The following is a 25576-nucleotide window of genomic DNA, read 5'->3' as shown; positions in this document are numbered from 1 at the left end:
TGGAAAACCCTCACTCCAAACCAATGGTGCACATGGGCTACAGTATCCTGTGGGAACAAATGGCGTATGAACCAATCGTTGGTCACCGGCTACCATGGGACTGCATCTCCTGACGTTGCTCCACTGCCTTTTGGATCAGACCTTCAGGTCGAAGGCTCTGGGTGTGGCCCCCTAAGATAACGACCTGCTCCGGTTTGAGTGTGCGGGCATTATCACAGCCCCCACGCAAATCTGATAAGATTTGTGTAGGGCATACGTATTTGGTGCCTCCTTGTACCAATATCTATGTGTTAAAATGCAATAAAAAACAAAAACAGAATGGATTAATAACAGAGCCTTGTGGTATTCCGCTAAGCACTGATCTTTTAAAGGGGCATTTGGAATAATTAGTTTCCTTCCACCAAAGGCAAACAAGTAAGTTCTTGAACTACCTTAGCGGAAGTGAACAGGTTTCTCGATTTTTCAGCTTTAATAGAGGTCTGTTATACGGCGCTTTATCAAAGGTCTTATCAAAATCCATCAATAAAATGTATAGTCCTGTTTCATCATTAAATGACTCCAGAAATCTTCTCACATCATCATCATCATCATCATCATCATCATCAAATCTTTATTCAATTCAATATTCAATATAATTTAAACAAAATATCTTAATTATTATGGTACCAATATATTTCAATATACATTATAGTGATTCGTTTCATATGTTCAATTTAGTTTAATAGAGATGTGTGTGTGTGTGCGTATGTGCAAGATTGTTTTATTTTATTTATTTATTTACTGATAATGATGAATCATTTGTTTGTTTATTTTTTGTCTATAAACTAAGAAAATTCTCTGTACCAAGCTCTTTTTTTATTTATTTTCAAAGTATTCTAAATGCTTTTACTAGTTAATATCACTTTTGTTATGAATAATATAAAGAATAAATAATTAGTAAATAGAATTATTGAATATCAAGTCTGAGACAAAGGTACATTCAGCTGACGAGTCTCAAATAAGATGAAACATACGTAGTGAATTTTATTGTTAGTGACCATCCGTCTCTGTTTATATTGCATGTGAATTAAGACAATATCAAATCAATCCAACACAGGATGTACATATATCAATAAGAGACTGAGTAATTGCAGTCCTAAATATTAATGGGAAGGTTCACGGAAATAATACCAAGCGATAAATGAATTAATATCAGAAAAGATTTTTGTGGATATTATAGTAATTTTGATAGTTGAGACGATGAGTCGATTGAAGATAGACAACCATGGAAAACTTGGAAGTACTGGGTGGCCGTTTCCTTATATTGCAGGACCTCTCAGTGGTAGTGCGAACCCACGATCCAGCCTCACGAGATTCTCACCCAGTGCCTATCGATCTCTTGCGCAAACGGTTAACCTCCACTATAATATCCACAAAAACCTCTGCTGATATTAATCAACATATGCACACTAGTGACTGGCTTCAAAAAGTAGTTCCTGGAGTTCTAGTAGAAGCAGTGACCAGTGGAGTTCAGCCGGGTCTGTTGTGAGATAGTAACTCACTGATGACAATGGTAGATGTGTCGATCAATTTCGTGGATTAGTTGAAGTTAGACATTAACAACGTTGGATGCCGGCTGTCTCAGTGGTTTAGAGGTCAAGCGTTCGCACGTGAGACTGATAGGTCCTGGGTTCGAACCTCACGAGGTGGGATAGTGGGTGCGCACTGCTGAGCAGTCCCATACTACGACGAGACAGCCGTCCAGTGCTTCCAGGTTTTCCATGGTTGTCTAGCTCCAATTGACTCATGATGTCAATTATTAAAAAATGAATTGTTTGTGTATAATTGAGATTAGTGGAATTCTTATTTTGTTACTGATGGATAAATTTGTAGTAGAAATAGTTCATAGTTGACAATGGAATACAACACTCGATGACATAACTTACGAATCTTTTTTCTAATATAAAAAGCTGGAAACTTGGAGCAAATTAACATCAAATATCCTAGTTCCTTAAATATTTCGTTCAAGCTTAGAATCTTAGCCTATTGATTATAGTGTCTTTGCATTTGAATTTATTTATTTGTTTGAACACATAAATATTGGTACAAAGGGGCATCGAATACATATTCGCCATACAAGTCACTTGATTTGTGTGTGGGCTGTGAAACTGACCGGCTTCCCAGACTGAAGAAAGTTGTATTTGAATTAGTTTTAAAACCATGTGAGTAAAACGAAAGATTTCGTTAATGAGGTATTTATTTTAAGATGAACAGATCATATATTAGTCCTGATAAGATCTGATACGAAGACAAAAACAGAAAAAAGGACTTTCACTAATTCGTACAGGGTTTTATGTTATGAGTCACCAAAAATTCCAAATTTCCACTGATACATCTAACTGCCGAGTCCCAAATGGGATGAAAGGAGAGCCCTGGCTTCCGATCCTAGCTACAATCCAAATTTAGCAAAAACTTACCACTAAATAGCTTTATTGAGACAATCCTCTTTGATAAACAGAAACTTGTAATGCCAATAGCGGGAAAATACATATATCTGTAAATAAATTAATATACATTGAACAGGTTAGTGATTAGCCGAACTTAGCAACTGAGTGGTCGACGCGTTGACATTTAAAGTAAAAAGCAATGAATGCGAATATCAGTGTATGCATCATCTGTAGGGTGTAAAAACATTCAGCTGGTTAGTTTCAATAAGGATGAAACGTGTCTACTGGATTTGTTCGTTAGCTTCAGTCCAAATTCGTTAAAGCTTGTTAACATTATATTTGGAGCATTGAATTATAATTGAACAATTAAATGATAACGTACTCAACTCAGTCTTTGATTATCTTCGCGCTTCATGATTTATTCCATCAGCTATTCGCACAAGTGCAAAGATTCAAACAATTATCAAAAGTTGTTTCTAGTCTAAAAGAACACTCATTTTATATCATTCATAAATTCTTGATTGAAAAGTTTAGCCTTTAAGATTAACTCACCATAGAGAAAGAAACTTTATAGTATAAGTGTCTTGGAATTTCTGTCAAAATAGACAGATATAATAGCTCAAAAGTTGAATGGAATTAGTTATCTTTGATAGACCTGTAGTGAATGAAAACACAGGTGAGGAAAACCAAACCATACAATAAAATACTTCATTTGTAAAATATCCATCAATTGTATCAGACTCAATTGTTCCTTCATTTCTACACCAGTCATCCTTTGTTCCCGTTCTCTTTCCTTCAATCTTCTTAACCTTCTACCTCCAGACATTTCACCATCGATTGATGATACATGCTACTTATAATCTGTCGACATCAGTAGCACATACCACAGTTTTAGTCGGATTATAGACGCTTCATAGAAAGTGTATTATGTTTAATTTCTTTACCTTAAGTAATATAGTCTTATATTAAGTTAAATAGTAAATTAGTTAATATTGTGGCGAGACTATAATTTATGGACGACCTTCGAACGAATCTTACGTGACCTTGATAAATATTAGCCAATCAGAAAACAGTGTGTAAAGTAAAAAATATATTATACAAAACCAAGGTATTAAAATGGACACATTTCTTTTACATGGTTCAAAAATTTGTCAAGGTTAGAAAGAGGTTCAAAGGTTCTAAGATTTTGATGCATACGGTAGAAGAACTCATGCATATGGCCGCATAAAAGTCGGCCCCTGGAGCCATGATAAGGTCGCAAAAACCCTTTGAGCCTTGACCACATAGCGTAGATATTGTTTGTGTCCACCCCGGTTGTCGAGTTCACAAAATGCCGCTTTTGGACAACAACATGATGTAGATAATCAATTCTATGTAGGCATCTGTATGCTCTCCAATAATCCGTATATATTTTAGTACCTGGCTTCAGCCAGTGTTACTGGTGCTTTTATTATCCAGTTCGCAATTTGCCTTAATCTCAATCTGGATCGAGCGAAAAAAAACACATTAAATCAAAAGACAACATCATCACGGCAGTCTGTACAAGTCATTTGATTACCACAATCACAAATTAAAGAACTTCTTAGTAGTCCTATTGATTGTAGTCGCTCAATTATCTCGTATTCTTTACAATCCTCTCTCAATTGATTAGATAATGAAATTGGTGCTATAACCTTGAAATCCCTCAAACTTTTCTGATTGACTCCTCTATAAATCATAGTCTCGCCACAAGTCCTAAATACGATCCTCTGTCGAGTTGCTGTGTATACTAATCAAGAGTATCTCATTAAGATGAAATATCTGTACAATGTATCGTACTTATAACTGCTTTCTAGTTTAAAAATCAGTTAGCGATATAAACCATAAATTTTTATCAGTATGGGGGTTGTGGAGATTATTAAGTTATTAATTGAGATCATGAACCGATTGATGTTAAACCACCATTGAAAATCTGGAAGCACTAGACAGCTGTTTCGTCCTACTGTAGGACTCCTCAGCAGTGCGCATCAACGATCCCGCTAGCGGGATCCGAACCTAGGACCTATCAGTCTCACGCGCGAACGCTTAACGCATTGAACCACTGAGCCGGCATCCAATAGTGTTAGGTCTAACATCAATCGGTTCATGATCTTAATCAAAAACACAAATTCTTTAACTGAATTAAATTAGACTAATGAAAAATCATTTGACTTTTCAATCTAATCAACATCAGTATAACAAAATAGAATCAAATGCATATTTCTTTATATTGGAACAATTAACTAGTTGATTGATGGAGTTAACTGAAAAACCGTTCAGATACAAGAATAGAAATAGAACATTGATTTGATTATGTAATACTTTAACATCAGTATTATTCAAAAAGAAAAAAAAGAAGGAAAGAAAGAACCCAATAGAAGTTTTTAACAATGACAATAACAAAATAAGTGAAGAAAAACAAACTAGCCCCCCATCCTCAAAGATTTAATTGATTAAGCGTAAACTTTTTAGATAGTAGAGAGACAGACAGACAGACAAAACAAACGTTGTATTGTTATGTACAGTAATAAGTTTAATACAGTATGAAGGAAATCCTTAGAAAATTAAAAGAAAAATAAAAAAGGATCAATTATTTATTTATAACTAGAAGCTATAGAAACAAATATATTCTAGATAATTATAAGCAAAGATGGATAGTGGCTAGCAGTGGAATCCAGGACAGGCGTTTCGTCCTGTTTGGGACTCGTCAGCTGGATGTACCTGCATCTCAGAGTTGATGTTCACTCTGGGACTCAAGGCATACGCACAGTATGCACATATACCAATAACAGACTGATCAATTCCAGTCCTAAAAAAACGTCAATGGGAAGATTCAAGTAAAACAATACCAAGTGAATTATTCTAGATAATCGTTAAAATTAAAGTTTGGAAACAATTTTTGATGTTACGATTAGTTGTGTTTTATATTATAGACAATTTTGAAATGATAATGAATTTGAATGGTTAAAATTATGAGTTCATTGAAACTAGATCGTCATGAAAAACATGGAATCAATGGATGGGACTCCTAAACAGTGAACATCTACGATCCAGTCAGTCAGCTACAACGTAGGAACAGGTACATATATATGAATCAGTCCAAGTTGGCATACCTCATTAACACAACAAGATGAACACCAGATTCATAGAAGTAGTTAATTCAGTGGTGGTAATATATAAAAGAAAGATTTCATATAAGGATATAGTACAGAAAGAAAGAATTAGTATATAGAAAGAAAGATATGAAGTGATTTTAATCTCATAGTTTAAGGGAAGACAGAGTGTATACACCGACGCCATTATGATCGATTGTGAGCCATGTCATCCAGAGTCTCCAACCATTGGTTACGATAGTCACGCGGACCCCAACTAAGTAGTCTGCATCTACCAACATGGCTCAGACTAGAAGTTAGTGACTTTGTGGACTGATGCCACGTTTTGGTTTGGCCGCCCCTGATTTTCTTCCAACCCTCCCCAAAACTAGTCATCCTTGAGCGTCGTAGTAATCGATGTTCATCCACGATCCCGCCTCACGAGATTCGAACTTGGACCTGTCAGTCTTGCGCGCAAACGTTTAACCTCTAGACCACTGGGCCGGCAGGATCTCGGATGCTCACTGCTGAGGTGTCCCGCAATAGGACGAAACGGCTGATCAGTGTTTACAGGTTTTCATGGTGGTCTAGCTTCAATTGAATCATGATCTCAACCATTGAAATTACTATAATATCCACAAACATCTTCTGATGATAATGAATTGCAAAATTTCGAAAGAATTTCAATTAAAATTTATTTGGATTTGACTTGGATTATCCCGTTCTTGATATTTTAACCGGAATTTGATCAGTCCTGGTTGACATATGTACATATTGTGATGATTGCCCCTCTATAGCCATAAATAAACAATCTTCATCATATCTTGGAGTCATCATCTAGATGTAAGTGAATCCTGGAGCTGATGCTAATTTTGAGGCAAGTACTGTTCAAATCGAACTGAGAGTTATACAAGTCTCACAAGCGAATAGATATTTGAACTCAGTAGCTAAGTGGATAGCGCGGTGGCGTTTGAAGAGAATCAGTACTGGGTTCGAGCCCCTGAGTGAACATCAACTTTGGGATTCAGCTGATAAGTCTCAAATAGAACGGAACACAGGTTCTGGATTTCATTGTTAATCATATTCCATCTATTATATATTTCAGTTACATTATTTATCTTTATTTCTCATCAATAAGATGAGTTGTTAGTAGGTTTAGATGTTTACTTGCTAGTTTAAAGACATTTTTCTTGTATTCACTAACATGGAATCCTCAAGGCCAAAGGAGGAGAGGAAGACCACAGAACACATTACGCCGGGAAATGGAGATAAACATGAGAAAAATGAACAAGAATTGGATGGAATTAGAAAGGAAGACCCAGGACAGAGTGGGTTGGAGAATGCTGGTCGGCAGCCAATGCTCCATTGGGAGTAACAGGCGTAAGTAAGTAAGTAAGTAAGAAAATTATGTGTGTTTAGAGATTTTCATATGACGATTGTCTTCTATAATGTTCTGGAAACATACTTAGTATATTAAAACCATAGGAAATGATATAATCAAAACTCTACACGTATTCCTTTACTTTGAAAGATGTTTCTGAAGAAGTTCTATTGAATGTTGATTGGACAAATTGTTTCCAGGCTCTTTTGAGCCTCTACAGACTTTGACAGAGAATATTCTAGGACTGCACAACAGTTTAAAAAACCTATGTATATCCATAATAAATATTTGTCTACACTTTTCTATTATATCATCTACAAACTTCAGATGCTCTTCAATATTACATCACGATTATTAATTTGAATGAGTGAAACTAGGTGAATGACACACTGATTTAAAACCATTCGTATAATGTGATCACGCTCGTAAATGATGTTTCAAAAATCTTATAAAACCTAATTGAAATGATCTATTTTAGTCTCGTTTGAAGTTAGGTTTAAAAAAGACTAGTTTTTAATACAGTATAACTAGCATATACGTAGATTAATCGATCATTTGAGAATCAGACAATTTTCTACTTAAATACTAAAAATTAAAGTCAGTTGGTAAGTCAATGAAAACCGGGAACGTTGTACATATATTTCATCCAAGTCTTTGGTTTCCAAGCACTGATTAATCATGACTGCATTTGAAATCGAACGAGAAACATTCAAATCTCGCAGAGAGAGAGAGAGAGTTACCTTTAAACTATTTTGTTTTAAAAACCAACGGTTCATGTATTTTTTTAACTCTTTCCAATTTTCGATTTAGTGTGAAGTTGAGCTGAATTCATGAGAAAAGTCAAATTGCGACTGAAATAATCGTTACAACTAACGAATTAGATAGTATTCGTCACTGATTAATTTCTTTCGGGGTACAACTGGGTATCATACAGAACACGACATCTACTTTATTCTCGACTTGACCCTTGGATGTGGGGTCAAAGTTATGCATTGCCGAAGAGTCCCATATGAAGAAGTACAATTAATTCTACTACTAAATAAAAGATCGGTAAGGACTGTTATTTTAATGGAAAGAAAAATTTGAAATTTTTACAATCATCACAGAGTCAGTTAGTCAGTTAGTCTAGTTGTAGAAAGATCAATTATAGTTATCAATTTTGTTTAGTCTGCTCATATCATTAAATAAATGATTATTAATAATAATTTCACTAATCAATATAGGGTTATGGAGATTACTGAGTTTTACTGAATTAATGAACCGGCCAATTCTGAACAACCATTAAAAACTATACTAGAATGAAACAGCTGTTCAGCGTTTCCAGTTTTTCCCTAGTTGCCTAACATAGATCACAGTTCGTGATTTCAATGAAATTCAACAATCTCTTCACAGCCCTATACTAATATTATGCTGTGAGCTACTTATATACAGATGGTTAGGAATAGTACGTATTTCAGTAGATGATCTAGAAGGAAAGATCGGAAACGGAACGCATTTGGTACGAAAATGCACAAACAATGAAATCTGAGACGATGGACTGAGATTTGAAAAAGGAACAGTCAAGTATCAGACAATTGATTGACATTTTGCAAATTAACTATTTACTGTATGGTTCTCGGATTTTAGTGAGATATTCTGTAATTTCGTGTTCAAATACATTCGATTGTCCCTATTCATGTTCTCGTTCACTACAATGTCACATTGTTATTAAACATTAACATGTACTGTCAATTATGTATACATGTCCAGTAGATTTACGGAAGTCATGTTATCATCTTATTTTTCTCATTTTGTTGGTCACTAAAAAATTGACAACAAAAACACCATCAACGATAATGACTGTACGTTAAGGTCATTTCAGGTCATAAAAAAGAGGTAGATGATGAATTACAAATTATTGATGAATTTATGATAAGCTAGACTATTTCTCTGACAGAATTAACTGTATATCATCCATGTGTGTATGTTGTGTGATTATCATATCACTTCTATCATGTCTACAAAAACTTCAATTACATCATATTAATATACTGCTAAGAGTGCTAAATTAGAATTCTGAAGGGAAACGGGAAAGAGAAAGATCAAAGAACACACTACTCTGGGAAGTGGAATGAATAATAACTGGGTAGTATTGCCCAAGACAGAGCCGATGGAGAATCGTGGGTGGGCGGCCTATGCTACTGCACGAGAGTTAACAGACATAAATCAGTAGGTAGGTAATGAATGTTAACAAGATAATAAAGGGACTAGCTGTATTACTGTTATTGTATGGTACAGTTATAAACTACCGTCAATAGTATATTATACGTTAACATAATCAAATGTTGTTTCCTTCTGGAAAAAGTTTTATTCAGGGGGCAAAAAAGATCTTGACTTTAACGACTGGTTGGTCATGTAGTAATGACAGATACCATATCTTTCTTACCGTTGATCAAGCTAAAATGTGGCCACTGGACATAGCATGTACTTGTTATAATTTGTCATTTGAATGCTTATTGTCTTGGCTCTTTTAGTGCTACTTTTTGTATCTGGTCGTCGCTGATTGTTATGTCGGAAACGTTTATCACTTATACTCGGAACGAGGGACCTCGGCAATTCCTACGACGAGAAAGTAAGAACACAAAGATTGGTATAAGTGAAGATTTATTAGCCCCAAAACATTATGAAGACGACGAATCGAATACAGTCTAAAATACACTGGTTTATATATTGATTGTACACCCATTTCGATTAATAATTAGGATTAAATCACATACTCAGTTATAACAAATCACTTACTGAGCATAGTCCATGTCAATGGAATACAAGAATTTCGTATATTATACAGAATACAATATCATACGAGAAAAGAAAAACAAGAAAACTACATTGAGTAATCATTATATTGAATCAAAACGGAATTAATCTTGAACCAAAACTCATAATGAGTAAATCAATGGAAAATTGACTTTTCTTTCTGTTAGCGGGACATAGACCGGATTGAAGCATGCTCAATGCATGATTGCTTTGGTGCACGCTGATTGGCTAATTCTTATCCAATCAGCACTAGTCGATAGTTGGAGAATATTCTGGAATCTTCTTATGTAAAAACTATAAATATACTGACGTTTTTCCCTATTGTGCTTCTGACTTGCTATTTGGAATATAATCTCTTTCCTGTTCAACCGTGTTCTGATTTGGGGACTTGTCGAGTGAATCGGTGTCCGAGAATACTAAGCAATATGAATAGCTGGGTCATAACCGTAAGAAAAGAAAGAGATTATAACACTTTCCATCATATCAGTACTATATTTTAATGATAGATGGTTGAAGGTAGTTGGAAAGAAACCATGGACTTAGGTTTCGTGCTATTTGGCATGAAGGACTTGGAACACAAAACATTGGTCCCTACTTAGTGGTTAATCAATCATAAATATATCACAGTTCTACAGAAAATCGCTTACTGCCTGAAAAGCTAATTCAATGGTTACATCTCTGACTTTAGAGCCGAGTGTTATGGGATAGGAAAAATCAGGTCCCTGAATATTATAGAAATATTTTAATGATGAGTGTCAAATAGCACGAAATGCAGGTTCAGATCCTTTTGTCGAATATTTCCAACCATTTAGTATTTGGACTTTTAAATGATTTCCTCATTAAAGCACTCGCTACTTACAATCCAAAATGTTATAATAAACTATGATGTACGCTAGGCTCATGTAGATTTTATTATAAATGATGTAGGTTACATATATTAGGGATAGGATGCTTTTGCAAAATAAAGTCTCAGAATGATCAATTCTTCAAGTTTGTCAACTAACATATCTAATAACCTCAAGAGGACTATGATTTGTTGTAAGGCCTCATGGTAAATGTGCAATGCAAGCACAGTCGTTTTATTAACTAAGGTCATAGCCCATATGCCCCTGTCTAATCAGTTCAAGGACAAATATGTACCCAAGAACTGTGTGCATTATTGTTATTTGTTTTCTTGGCAATAAAGCTTCTCGTACAATGTTAATAATCTCTTTGTACAAGTGGGGTTAGTCAGACGTTAGGAAGGTGAGTAGTAACTGAATGGGAGAAAATAACATAATATTGAATTTCAGGGTCAAAGGTTATATGTAATTTCTTCAAGCGTTCTAGTGTTAACTTGGTGATCATAAACTGCACGACTGTTATCTAGATCCAAAATTCTTTTTTTTACCAAAATGTTTGTTCAATGGTTGAATGTTTTTAAAAGGAAGTCAGGGGAATACGACTCAATCTAGTTAGTAGTTCATCACAAACATGAATATGCAACCATGAGTAGACTTTATTTGAACAGATCAATATTGGTACAAAGGAGCGCCAAATACATATGTGCCACACAAGTCACTTGATTTGTGTGAGGGCTGTGATACCATCCGGGTGCCCAGACTGAAGCAGGGGGTTTTCTTAAGGGATCACACCTAGAGCCTTTGACCTAAAGGTCTAATCCATAAGGCAGTGGGCGACGTCAGGGGATTCAGTCCCATGGTAGCCAGTGACCAACAATTGGTTCCTACACCATTTGTTTCCTTAGAATCCTGGAGCCCATGTGCACTATTGGTTTGGAATTAGGGTTTTCCAACTACTCTAGGTGGATCCTCCATATCTAGCAACCCGGTTAAAGAGCTGGACATTCCCTTTTCATCCTCTCAATTTCGTAAACAATACCCCCGTTGCGAGAAGGCAGTGAGTAGAACTTCTCTGACAGTGGCTGTATACGCGTGGCCATGTGAGAGCATTTCTAGAGGGAGAGCTGACTCACCCCACCCTCAGCCGTACTAGGGCATTTGGGGGAAGATATTTCTATACATAGTAGGAGAAATTATTGATCCCTTCTGGTTATAAAATAATTTTTTTTAAAATCATAAAGAGATCTATTTCAGCTTGATTTAGTTATTAATTCATTTAATTGTTCCCATTTGTTTCGGTTGAATAAACACATTTTCAGACTATAAAGATAGAATTGTCCCTTTAAAATTCTCATTATCGATTTAAGAAGAAACAAACAAACAAATATGTAACAAAATAAAATGGTGTTTAATTTCAAATTATTTAAATATTATGGATGGTAGCTAAAAGTGGAATTCAAGACACACGTTTCGTCTTTATTTGGAAATCTAGCTGACGAGTCCCAAGTAGGACGAAACGCGCGTCAAACTGGATTCTACTGTTAGCCATTATCCATTTTTGTTTATAATGCATATAAATTAAGGCAATATTGAGACAATCCGAATATGTCAATAAGAGAATAATCAATTGTAGTCTTAAACATCAATGGGAAGATACAAGCAAACAATAACCTTTACTAATGAAAATAACATATTTGTAATACATAAATGAGTAGAGAAATTAAATTTTCTGGCTGTGGCGTGATGTAAGCCACTTGTTCAGAGAATAAACCCAACTTTAAGTAGTACGTAAGAACAAAGCAAATATATTTAGTACAATCAATCAATAAAAAACAGGTCTAACCAAGTCAATGTCATGTCGTTCTGGTCAAGGTGATTTATATGTTTTTGAATGAGATCATGAACCGATTGATGTTAGACTACCATTGAAAACCTGGAAGCACTGGACGACCGTTTCGTCCTATTGTGGGACACCTCAGCAGTGTGCATCCAGTGCTTCCAGGTTTTCAATGGTGGTCTAAGATCAATCGGTTCGTGATCTCAATCAAAAACTTAACAATCCCCACAACCCCTAAACTGATAATTACCATGTGCTCACTAGTGACTAGTTTCGTGAGAAAATTCTCGGAGTTCTGGTAAGCCGTGACCAGTGGAGCTAATCCGTGTCGGGTAGAAACAGGTATCTACCTCAGTACAATGGAAGATGGTCGCGCAACTTCGTGGATTGGTTGATGTTAGACACTAACACCATTGGATGCCGGCTCAGTGGTCCAGTATGTTGAGGCCCTGGGTTCGAGTCCCGTGAGCGGGATCGTGGTTACGCACCGCTGAGGAGTCCCACAATAGGACAAAACGGTCGTCCAGTGCTTCCATGTTTTCAATGGTGGTCTAACATCCATCATTTAATGGTCTCAATTAAAAACTTAACAATTTCCACAACCCTTAAACTGATGATTTATATGTATTTATGCGTGTGTGTGTTAATGAGTGAGAAATGTGGGATTTGTAATATGAAAGGATAAAGTTACATTTTTATATATGATAACAGTATGAGAGGTAAGTGGAGACAGATATGACAGCTTGAATAGATGGTCCAAGTCGGATGGATAATAAGATCTTCGTTTCTGTCGAGGATGGTAGGATTTAACAATGTATCGAACTATTGATTAACAAATAGTGAACAAATCAAGTATCATTTATGTAGACAAGATGCAACCAAAGTAGTTTCAGACTAGTAAATAAAATAAACTGAAATGGTGAGACTAATTTATGGACGACCTTTGAACGAATTTTAAGTGACCTTGAGAAATATTGGCCAATCAGCAAACAGTAAGTAGAGTAAAAATATATTATACAATTCTTGAACTTGGTTCAAAAACTTGTCGAGGTTAGAAAGAGGTTCAGAGGTTCTAAAATCATCCATACGGCTACAGAATAGTCGACCTCTGGAACCATGATAGTCTCAGAAACTTTCAGCCTCGACCATATAGTTTCAACATTGTTTATGTGCACTCCAGTTGTTGAGTACACAAAATGCCACTTGTGGATAACGACATGATGCACATAAGCGGGCCTATGTAGGAATCTGTACGCTCTGCAAACATCCGTATACATTATAGCACCTGGCTGCAGCCAGTGTTACTGGTGCTTTTATTATCCACTTCGCGATAATTGTAATAATTTACCTTAGTTAGGAATTATATATGGGGTTTCCATCACGAACTGACATCAGCTATGATGCCAGAAATCTATTTAGCCAAATGGATGGAAAGCTTTCGCGTTAAAATCCGAGATCTGTTATACCTGATTGATTCGTCCACATATTATAGTTTCGCCGTTTTATTTGTTATAGCCGCTCAATTATCACGTTTTGTACAGAATTCCCTATGAACCGATCCTGCATTAGCATTAAGCAGTGAAATTGGAGTCGTAACCTTGAGATCTCTAAAACGCTTCTGATTGGCTCGTCTATAAACTAGTCTCTCCCTTAATTTTAATCTATGAGAAAAAAAAACTGTAAGCACTTTAAGATAGCACCCCTAAGATTATTCCACGAAATCCAAAGTACAGTAAAATATAGCACTAATATTATTAAGAACTAAATAAAATATTGTCAAAATCTAGTTCACAAAATGTCTAGAATTGATAAAAATATCTTTTTTATGCAACTACATAATGCAAATGACACGGTACATAATCTGAAGTATAAGTAAAAAAACATGCTAACAAAGTGGATTATTTCCGACAGTACTTGATGTGATTGACAATATAGTTGTGTTTGTTTTTCGTTTATCATAAATATAATTGGCTATTAATCATGTCAAAACTATTTATCCACAGTAATTAAATTACTTTTGATTAAGGTCGTGGATGCGCACTGCTGGGGTGTCCTACAATAGGACGAAACGGCCGTCCAGTGCTTCCAGGTTTTCCATGGTGGTCTAGCTTCAATTGACTCATGATCTTAACCACTGAAATTACTATAATATCCACAAAACCTATCTGATATTAATTAGTTTATAATTAAACATTATTCTCTGATTGGCTAATAAGTCATTCAATATTGTTGGTATAGTTCAGTTTTTCTCAGTCTATATTTATACATAATTAAGCGGTTACTATTTTGTTCCTATTGTAGCTTATTAACTACGTACAAGTTCATATGTTACTCTTCAAGTCAAACGTTTTGCGTATATATAAGGGCTACTACTACTACTACTACCGAGATCTAAGTTTGTGAAGTGTAGTTCAAAACTGCGATTTAGTGGAAAATTCCATGAATATTTACCAACGGTAGAATTTTGTATAGTTTTATTTACTGAACTGTATCAGCTAGTTAGAAACTCGGTTGTACTTACTTTGAATCCACACATATTTGTATGCGAGCTACAGATACTCAACCAGCTAGTCAAACCGAAGTAGTTAAAATGAAGCTTGAATTTACCAATCAAAAAGAATAATAACAGATCAGAACTAAGCACTTAAATGGTTTGAATTATTTTTTTCTGGTGAGCGTCTTTTATAGTGAGTTAGTTTTTTACGTGATGGGGCCGCTAACCCCATGTCCAACCCTCCTCTTTAACACGGGCATGGGACCGGCAGTAACTCTAGAAGTGCAACAGGCGGAGTTATGGAACTCAAAACAACTTTCAACCAATATCAAAGTGAGAATCTTCAATACCAACGTCAAGACAGTCAGTTTTACTGTACGGAGCTGAAACTTGGAGAACTACTACTACAACCATCATCCAGAAGGTGCAAGTATTTATAAATGGTTGTCTACGCAAGATACTCAACATCCATTGGCCGGATATCATCAGCAACAGCCTTCTGTAGGAGAGAACAAACCAGCTTCCAACTGAAGAAGAAATTAGGAAAAGACGATGGAAATGGATAGGACATACATTACGCAAATCGTCAAACTGCATCACGAGACAAGCCCTAACTTGGAATGCTGAATGGAAGCGGAAAAGTGGAAGGCCAAAAAACACATTACGTCGGGAAATAGAAACAGATATGAAAAGGATGAATAACAACTGGAAGGAGCCGGTAAGGATTGCCCAGGACAGGGTTGGATGGAGAATGCTGGTGAGCGACCTATGCTCCTTCACGAGGAGTAACAGGTGTAAGTAAGTACTAATCACTTAATCTGCCCATTTCATGTTTGAAGTAGTAAAAACTCGTTATTTTCGAGAGTGAAACACAATTTCAACTACTTAACTATATAACCAACTGACGACTTGCTTTCTGTCAATTCACATGAAAATAAAATAAGTCAATGATACAACTATACGTCAGCGAATCAGTTTAAAATGTTCACATATTTTTTAGGTAAAGGTACACACCTAAATCGATACAAAGAGCAATTTCATTTTCCTAATACATTACAACATAAAAACCGAATTCACAAAAGACAAGAAAAGTATTCTATAGATAGATATATAAGTTTATTTATAATATTCACATAAATTTGCATTACGCAATATACAGTTAGAAAAAAAAACAAACAAACTTTAAATGTAACGGCATTATGAAGTGCTGTAAACGTGTAATGGGATTAGGAAAAAAAACAGTGTAAAAGAGAACTAGAAGAGGGTGATGTGAAGAAAATCAAAGAAAACGTCACCAGGATATCTTACCAAAAAAAGAGAGATATAAAAAGACCAATATATATATATATATATAAGCATAGAAAGAAGAGTATAAAGAATAGAGAAATCAATAATAAGTACAAAACACGTACACTTACATAGTTGAATAGATATTGTTATTGATAAAATTCATGTCAATTTCATTCTGATAAAAACAAACAAACAAACAAGAGAAATAGAGATTGTAAGAAATATCGTTGTACTGTATACAAATATATTCTATTCATTCACTGGCATAATGTTGTAATGAATTTCGAGAGAGACAGAGAGAGAAAGAGGGGGAGGGGGAAAAAGAACCTATGAACACCAACAACAATTGAAAATATCAATCAATTGTAAATAAACACTAAATTCTCCATTAAAAACAAACAAACAAACAAATAGGGATATTGAACACCTAAATGATTGTCAGGCACTTTGAATTAAAAATTCAATAAACATTATTCATGCCAAAAGTATTTGTGATCATTATTGAATGAGGTAAGAAAATTTTATTTCTTATCTTGGTTTCATATTGATATAAATAGTTTATTTAGTCTTTAGTTTTAAAGAAAGACTATTTATTTTAAAATAATTAATGTGCGCGCCATTGTTCAATGTAGATAATAAAATAAAATTAAAAGAAAAATTAATATTGTAGAAATAGCATAGAATAGAGACCGAGAGAGTGAGTGAGTGGTAGTAGTAGTAGTAAGGATTAATGTGTATGTGACCAAAACATGAACATGGATAGTTCGAGAGAAAAAAACAACAAAACTGGATAGTAATGTGAATAGTTTAAAAGTGAAATTCCTATTGAATTAAAACAAACAAAACAAAACAATCATCAGATTATTGTTATGATTCAATGCCTCACATTAAGTAGAATTATTAGTAGTATGTTATCATTTTTGATAAATTTTTAAAAAAAATTGACAAAACAAAACAAAACAAAGGGTTTTCATTATTCATTAAAACAAGAGAATAATAATAATAAATCAAGGTAGTAAGTAGTATAAATTGTATTGTTTTTGTAGAATATTAGACTAGAGAAATAAACAAACAAACAAAAAAACAAAACAGTTGGTCAATGAGATGAGGTTGTTCTTTAAACAACCACTACAACACCCACAGCAACAATATTGTCTCTAATTTGTCTATTTCACTGGTAATAATAATAATAATAACTACAAAAAACAATAATCAATAGATTTAAGCAATTGTCATACTCTTTACTTGTTATTAATCAAATGAATAAAGTGTTCATTTACGAGATAGTAACTAATTGTTGATTTGTTTGTTTGTATATGTATGTGTTCTTTGTAATGATGATAATAATAGCGATCCATAGCGAGTGAGTGAGTGAGCGAGCGAGAGAGATAAAGAGACAGAGAAATATTAATGAATTTGGAATTGAAGTTATACACAAATTATACGCAATTAGAAAATTTGGATTTTTTTTCTTCTTCTTCTTTTAACTTTAACATTGAACAAACAAAAAAAGTAGAAGAATAGAGGACACAAAAAGAAACATTTACAACTTTACAATAAATTAATAATAATAATAATAATAATAATCATATTGTCATTATTAGTAGCATTTCAGTGATTATATTCATTCATTAATGAAATCAATATGGAGGTTTAAAGTAGTAGTAGTAGTAGTAATAATAATAATAATAGTAGTATGTGAATAACAAGCAAAAATAAATTTCTTTCTTTGCATAATCCAATAATTATAAAAAGAAATCCAATGAATTATGGAATCATTAATAGTACTGGTATACAGAAGGGAGAACAGTGTGAAAAAGAACATGATAATAATGACGATAATGTGTATAATATTCATATTTTGACATTGAACAATGTTCTTCATCATAATTCCATAATCAGTGTCGGAAAAAATATGAAGAGTGAAGAATCAGTTGTGATAATGTTGCTAAACGAGATCAATTGAATATTGAACCTAGGAACCTATAAGAAATTCAAGGAATTAACATTGACTAGATGATGACTATATAAACAAACAAATAAACATTGTACATACGAGAATAGAAAGACGAGAAAAAAAAGAGGGAAGATGATTCAATTTTACAGTGTTTCAACTAACAACAACAACAACAACAAATTCCTATTAAATATATACTTCTAGTTTAACTTCCTGTGCAGAGAAAAAAAATGCTCATCTTGTATATATATATCTTATTTGGTGTAAGAAGAAGGTGATGACTATTTCAAAAACGAGTTGACTATACAGTGACATACATACACCTGAGTAAAGAAAAGAGATAAGATATGAATACGATGATGTAACAAATAGTAAAAGACTAATAGATAATAAACAGAGGGTTTAGAAAATGATGAATGTGGCACGTGCTTACACATGCAAGCTCATCTATCAAAAGAGACATATTAAATCAATAAGATTAAGAGGAAGAGAAGTTGGAAATACATCGAATAAATAAACACATTAAACGGTTTGGTAATGCATATGGCAATATGTGTCACACACAAGTACATTAAGTAATGGACGAAATGGGACAAAATAAACACAACCGTTTGAGCTCCACACTAACTCCACATAATTGTTGCATACGATGCACATTCAAAGCTAAATTAACACTAGTGAAACAAAACATTACATTACATTACAATAGTAATCGTGACTGACTGCTACGTTTCGCATTTGTGCTATATACGCAGAAAACAATAATAACAAGAGAAAACTTGAAACCAGAATAGAACATTTTAACAGAACTTAACAATAACTAAAGATAGGAGATAAAGATTTTAGAGAGAGTATTACAATAATAAAGAGAATGAAACAACATAAGGACAATAGCGTTAATGACAATAACACCGATTATACAATCTCGTAAAATAGACCATTTGTTGAACAAACTGATTGGGAATTTTGTATAAGTTTATTATTATTATTACAATTATTACTACAGTCATTTGCAATTTTACACGTGGACGACATATCATCTGTGATTGTATTCATGATCAAATTATTATTTGATGGGGAAGTATTAGTAGTAATGAGGAGTTTATCGTTGAATGAATCTTCTTCAGTTAACTGAAATCCATTAACTAGACCATTAAAACGACCATTATTACTATTATTATTAGTAGTAGTACTAGTAGTGCCATTGATAATAACATTCTGTGGTTGTTGATGATGATATAGATTATTCAATGGTGAAGAATAACGTAATCGTCTAGACTGGTGTTGTTGTTGTTGATAAAATCGTCCACTGACAGACGGTGAATATGGATTGATCGATGGTATTTGTGATGTGAAATACGGTGATATAAATGTTTTATATCTAGTACTATTTATTGGAAATAATTGAGAATGCACTGGGTAAGCTAATGAAGTAGTGATGTTGACACCTGGACTAATAATATTATTATCGATAGAATTCAATTCATTCGATGAATTACTATTATTAGACGATAGTGTTACAGTAGTGTTAGTAGAAGTAGTAATAGTAGTAGTCGAAACGGACGTGATAGAACCTGTTGTCGTTTGTACAACTTCTTCATTCAATGAATTCTGAGGACCTAATACGGCTAAATGTGTCATAACTGACGTACCACGACTAGTAGCAACCGTGGAGGCACTAGTATTTCGATCACGATATCCAGTAGGAACAAAATACATTGGTGGAGGTGGTGGAGCTGGCGATGTACCAATAATAGGAAAGTTCATATTTGTTCGTATTGGATTATTAATAGCACTGTATTGAATTGGTCCACCAACTGTGGGATTAGTACACATAGGATTAGGATAACCCCCACTCACATAAGGGACAAAAGGATTACTTGCAGCTAAAGCAGCGACTGATGAAGACTGTTGTAGGCGGAACAGCTCTGTTTCTAAGAGACGAGCGTAAGTTTTATACCGTTGAATCTAAAATATTTCCAAAACAGAAAAAATAACGTTTAGCGCGGGAAAGGAGAAGAAACAAGAAGCAAAATAATCAACAGCAAACAAAAATCGAAATATGTTGAAACAGTAAATAGACACTAGAGTTGGTTGTCACAATCCAGGTAAAGAATATTATTTAGAATATCTCACACTAACGAATTCATTATTTAACGCTCATTCAACGGCGAAGAAAAGCAAAAGAAATGAAATAACTATAACAGTTACTTTATTTGTATCAGATACGTCGACAGAATTTGATCAGCATTTTAAAAAATTAAACAAATATGACATTGTCCACTACTCGGTGAGTGATTAATTAATGTATTTTAGTTCCTCTGGAGGTCAATTAAAACTAAATAACACAAAGGTAACCTTTCAGACTGTGAAATTGGGTAATCATGACTTGAATCCATAATAGGGAGCATTGATTTCTTCAATATTACAGATACAGATTGCTGATGAGTGCGAGCTAGCACAAACCTAGGTTCAGAGTTTCCCTGCAGGTCACTTCCGACCAAATAACATCAAGTCGTATACCATTTTCAAAATCTTCAAGTGGTTCAGCGGTTAAGGCACTTAGTTTTCAATCAATGGATAGGAGGTTGAAACCTAGCTTTATCTATTTCATTTTACGTTGCCAGATATTATCATTAGGCTCTCGAACACACACACACACGAAGTGTGTCTCAAAACCAAACACATCAGCCAGTTACTTGGTAACTCGACAACGTCGATTGAATTTAATTTATCTCTTAGATAGTAGTAAAATATCAGGATCTTATCCAATCAAACAATTGTTTAGACTGACACACAATAATTCATCTGTAAAAGTTGTTTTAGTTACTCAGTTACTGATGTAAGGGACAGTAATAAATCAGTCTATTTTAACACAAACTAAGTAGGCCTTAAAGTGAAAGCTATTTAGTCTGAGTCACGGGATGAACATTAACACAAGTGCAGGTACATCTAACTAATGAATCTTGGATAGAACGAAACGCGGATCCTGCATTTCATTGCTAACTACCATTCAACTCTACCATGGTGTTTTATTGCGTCATGTGTAAAGATAAGCAGAAAGATAAATGATTACAATTGATTGATCACTGGATCCAGTGTTTCTTGTCAATTATCTCCAACTACCATCTAAGATTAATGATTAGTTAGGTAAGTAAGAAAGTAACGATGGCAGATCTGATAATTGTAAATTAAAGGCATGTCTATGATTAAAGAAAGTGTATAGAATAAACAATACACAAGCAAGCGGAAAAAAGTGATAAAATATTCATTCGCAAGTCTGATCAAACAAGTTTGTTTTTCTTTGTTGTTAGCAAACACAATTACTAAGAAGACTAAAGTATCAGCGATACAAAAGAGAACAAATAAAAACACAAACCAACCCCTTAAAAAACTCTGTAGTGTAGATAAATAAATGGATATACAAGAACAGGATCAGATATATTTTCTTCATTGAAATTAAAAAAAAGGCTTTTATCTACCATTTATGTAAAGAGTAGTGTGAACTTGGTGGTCGGAAAAGAATTTAGAAAAAAACTTCAGTAAATTTAAGCATAGCATTTGCAACAATTGATTTTGTTATATGAAGGGGTTACAGAAAGTATACAAGAGAAAAAGACATTTTGATGTACACATTGAACAGGAATTAAACGTCGAATTACGCTGTTTTGTAACCACGTACATTTGTTGTTTTAAGGCGACTACTATCCTTCACTTTCCTCGTAATGTTACCTCTTGAAGATTATCAGAGAGTAGGATAGTATACAAATGTGGAGTAGTGCATTAGTAGTAGTACGTTGTTCAATTCACATCAATTAACTGATAGGTTCGAACCCCACTCCACCTACTTCGAATCTGGGTAACCAGGTAGTATCACTCATTCACTCGACCTCAGACTCGAATCCAAATGAAGTTGTTGGCAGTATAGAGATTTGATCAAAAAATGTTTCAAATGGGATAAAACTGAAGTGCGCTAATTGGTCCATTTTTAACTAACTAGCTCTGTTAAATGAGCTAAAAGGACTCTGGAATATTCCTGTGTAAAGTTTATGTATAAATACAGTGGGATTTTGTAGCTTTAGTTGCTATTTTCTGCTTTGGACTATATTTACATCCTATCCGAATCGTGTTTTTATTTGGGAATGTACGAAAATACTTGGCCAAATAAGTACACGAATCTGTACCTAGTGAATGAGTTGATAAAAAGGATAGCATAAAAATATTTTCTCAGCGACAAAAGAACTTTTCTTGTCAATTTGTTTTGATTTCTTTCACAGGCCTAAATCTGATTATGAATGCCTTCAAAAGATCGATGGGTTCGTTAATTACAACACAGTAGAGTAGGTGACTAAATCAATCTCTAACGCTAACACAAATAACCAATTAATATTGCTATGGGTAAAATCCTTACATAATGCGTTTTTCATCAAATGTTGATGAAATTACACTTTGAAATCCCTCCCAAAAAAATTCCATGAAGGAAACATACAATTGTACAGTCAAAAATTGGAAAAGAGAGAAAAAATTCATGACAAATTGATTATCCGCTGGAAGTAGTTTACTTTATTTCTACCTGATAATATTGATTTTTGCATTTCAGTTTCACTCTTTGCTTTTGTATTGAAATTCTCTGAATAAGAGGTAGTATTGTGTGTACACACGTGTGACTCAACATCAAAGGGGGTGAAAAATAACACATCAAGATTTTGTACCAAAGGAAACTTTCCCTACTGGTGAATATGTAATTGTGTGTATGTATGAATGAAAGAATCATTCATATACAAACATGGAGTCAAAGCATCCACAAGTACTAACATTAGATGGAAAGAACGTGCATATATACATTACAATATAATGTATATTAATTTCTTATAGTTAAGGTGTATAAGTGTGATGATTAATTTGAATACTAGCAAAAGTAACTGAATACCAAGCACACATATTTGTCTGCTATTATGTGTAATACGCAAAATACATGTGTGCATACGATTAAATCGTTAAGAGACAAATGTACATTGGGTATGTATGCATGCATAACAAAATAGCGTATATACATTTACTTTGTATGTTGAATAAAGAAACTACTGTAACCGCATAATGGGTTAACAACAACAATAGGATCCATTTAAAACCTAAACTACTCGTCAGTTAGTTTCCTCGAAAGGCTGTAATATCACTCACAGTGGGGGTATATAAACACTATTAGTCCAAATGCACAAGTTATTCTTTCAGTTATTATCAGCAATCTGATTAATTCATTCAATGATTCATATAAGTTCGGTAAGTAAAATTATCCAGATAATTATGATAGCGCTACACTAGAACACGATTTATTTAATAAATAATTATCCTTTTAACATGTATACTTCAACGGACGGATTATCATTCGTCAACAGTATCTATTCTATGAATAAAAACTGGAGACAGATTGGAGTGAATATGTATTACTGAATTAATTTGTTGTTGTTATTATTATTAGAGCATATTGGAGCCAATGTCCAGAACATACTTCAATTGATCAATGGTATTTATTACGGTAACAGTTTAATTTCAACTGCTTTGAAGTTTTGTTAGAGTTTATGAGAAACATTTGGTTCGTAGAGAATAAAATAGTGAACTTTTAAAATTAATTCTAATATTATAATGGATCCAAACCCATCGTATTTTAAGGTATCAATATCAGAATTGGGATTTGATATTTTCAAACAAACTGAGCATTGAGTAAAGAGTTAATAACAAATATATTTTTGTTATATGCTAATGAGTAAAAAATTGTACTTTTGACATTTCGTAAGTTAATGTAAGCCACTTTACTCTGAAGAAGTGGTTTACATTAAGTTACGAAACGTCAGAAGTACAATTTTTTTACTCATTGGCATATAACAAAAATATATTTATTACTATCCTATTTTTATGTTGCAAGAAATACCGATAAGATAATTTCACTCTAATAATTTCACCGACATGTTATTTATGATATGGATAGCTGTGTTTCAATGTGTAATTTTATAAATGAAGATTCTTGAGCGGTGTTATTGGGTAGCTGTGTCACTTCCAGGTTGCACATAATTGACTATGATGTACCTAGGAAAGGAGGCTGGGTTGGAGATGGTATTGATGACCTAAGAGTGTGACCGCAGTACTCAAGTGACAACTGCTTGAGGCCTGTCAACAGGTGGTTCTTTAGAAAGTAGATTTTGGTATGTTGGTCCAATACTTTCAAGGCGTTATGGCCGGTGACGAAAATCCGAAAAACCTGAAGTGTAAGAATTTCAGTGTCAGCTTTTTCTGACTCCATTTTTGCGTTGTGGTTAGTCAACACAGTTGCGGATGACGGTTGTATACTTCAATGTCAATGATAACAACAATAATCTATGGAAAACGTTCCAAGAAGAAATGATGTTAAAATTTTGTAGGAACAACCTACAACCTACACAGCAAGCACACACACACTTACCTCAGATTCCATGAATTGTATACGTTCTTCATATTCAGCACGTTGTTTGGCACTGATTATAAGACTACCACTACTGCCATCAGATCCATGTGTTGTGTTACTGTTGGAATTTAACGAACCACTACTACCTTTCCTACGTCTGCCTAGACTACCTGTTGAAAAGACGGACATGAATGAACTAGATGAGAAGGGAATAGATGTCGATGAAGCACTAGTATTGATTGTCTCAGTGGATTTTATTGAGTTCAACTGTGATTGAGATGTTACTGAGGAAGACGGAGTAGCAGTAGTAGTCGTTATTGTCGTAGTAATATTGGTCAAATTGTCAGCAACTGTGGATAACACGTCAGTGTTTACATTATTAACATTAGTAGTAGAAGTAGGAGTGGTGGCAATAACAGTTTCCAAAGTTGATATATTATCTTCATTAGATAATGATGATTTCACAGTTTCATCAAGAGATGATGATTGTGCATTTGAAGAAATCTTACGATTTTTATTACTACTACTACCACTACTACTAACAGAGGTGGCAAGTAGACGAGAACGTAAATCAGTCAATTCCTGATCCAACTCTAACAAACGTCTTTGATGTTCCTCAAGTTGTTCACGCTTTTTTGAAGAGTAAAAAAAAGAGAAAGAAAGGACAAAACACAGTAAATCACGACATTATAAAGTAAAATAAAATAAAATAATTTTCCTTAGTTTAGTAGAACTATTTACATAAGATAATGAAAAATAAATCAAACAATCGAAGTTTTATAGCTATCAGAAAACTAAGCCAGACAGTAGTAGTCATAAGTCATAGTCAATATAGAAGACATGGCCATAAATGTGAACATTAGGCCAAATTAACACAACATGATAGCATAGCGAGGTGAAATTATCAAGATCATTTGGGAATACAGTTTGAATAATTAGGAAAAAGACAAAAGATAGAGAAGAAATGAAATAAAGTGATAAAACGTATGAAGTTAAAATTGAAA

General features: G+C 34.0%; 1 protein-coding gene across 1 annotated transcript in view; it reads right to left on the bottom strand.

The window, feature by feature from the left end:
- Positions 1–14238: 14238 nt before the first annotated feature.
- EFA-6 (pleckstrin and Sec7 domain containing) overlaps positions 14239–25576 on the bottom strand; it is a 58938-nt gene continuing 47600 nt past the window's right edge. The window contains exons 12-13 of the mRNA XM_012938522.3: positions 24591–25202; positions 14239–20101 (exon numbers count right to left, since the gene is read on the bottom strand). Of these exons, the coding sequence (XP_012793976.2) occupies positions 19049–20101; positions 24591–25202 (1665 nt within the window). The 3' untranslated portion in view covers positions 14239–19048. The remainder of the gene's footprint in view (positions 20102–24590; positions 25203–25576) is intronic.

Source organism: Schistosoma haematobium, chromosome 6 (genome assembly GCF_000699445.3).
Source record: "Schistosoma haematobium chromosome 6, whole genome shotgun sequence".
In the NCBI taxonomy this organism is placed as follows: domain Eukaryota; kingdom Metazoa; phylum Platyhelminthes; class Trematoda; order Strigeidida; family Schistosomatidae; genus Schistosoma; species Schistosoma haematobium.
The sequence above is the reverse complement of the archived record's forward strand: the minus strand, read 5'-3'. Positions and strand labels throughout refer to the sequence as shown.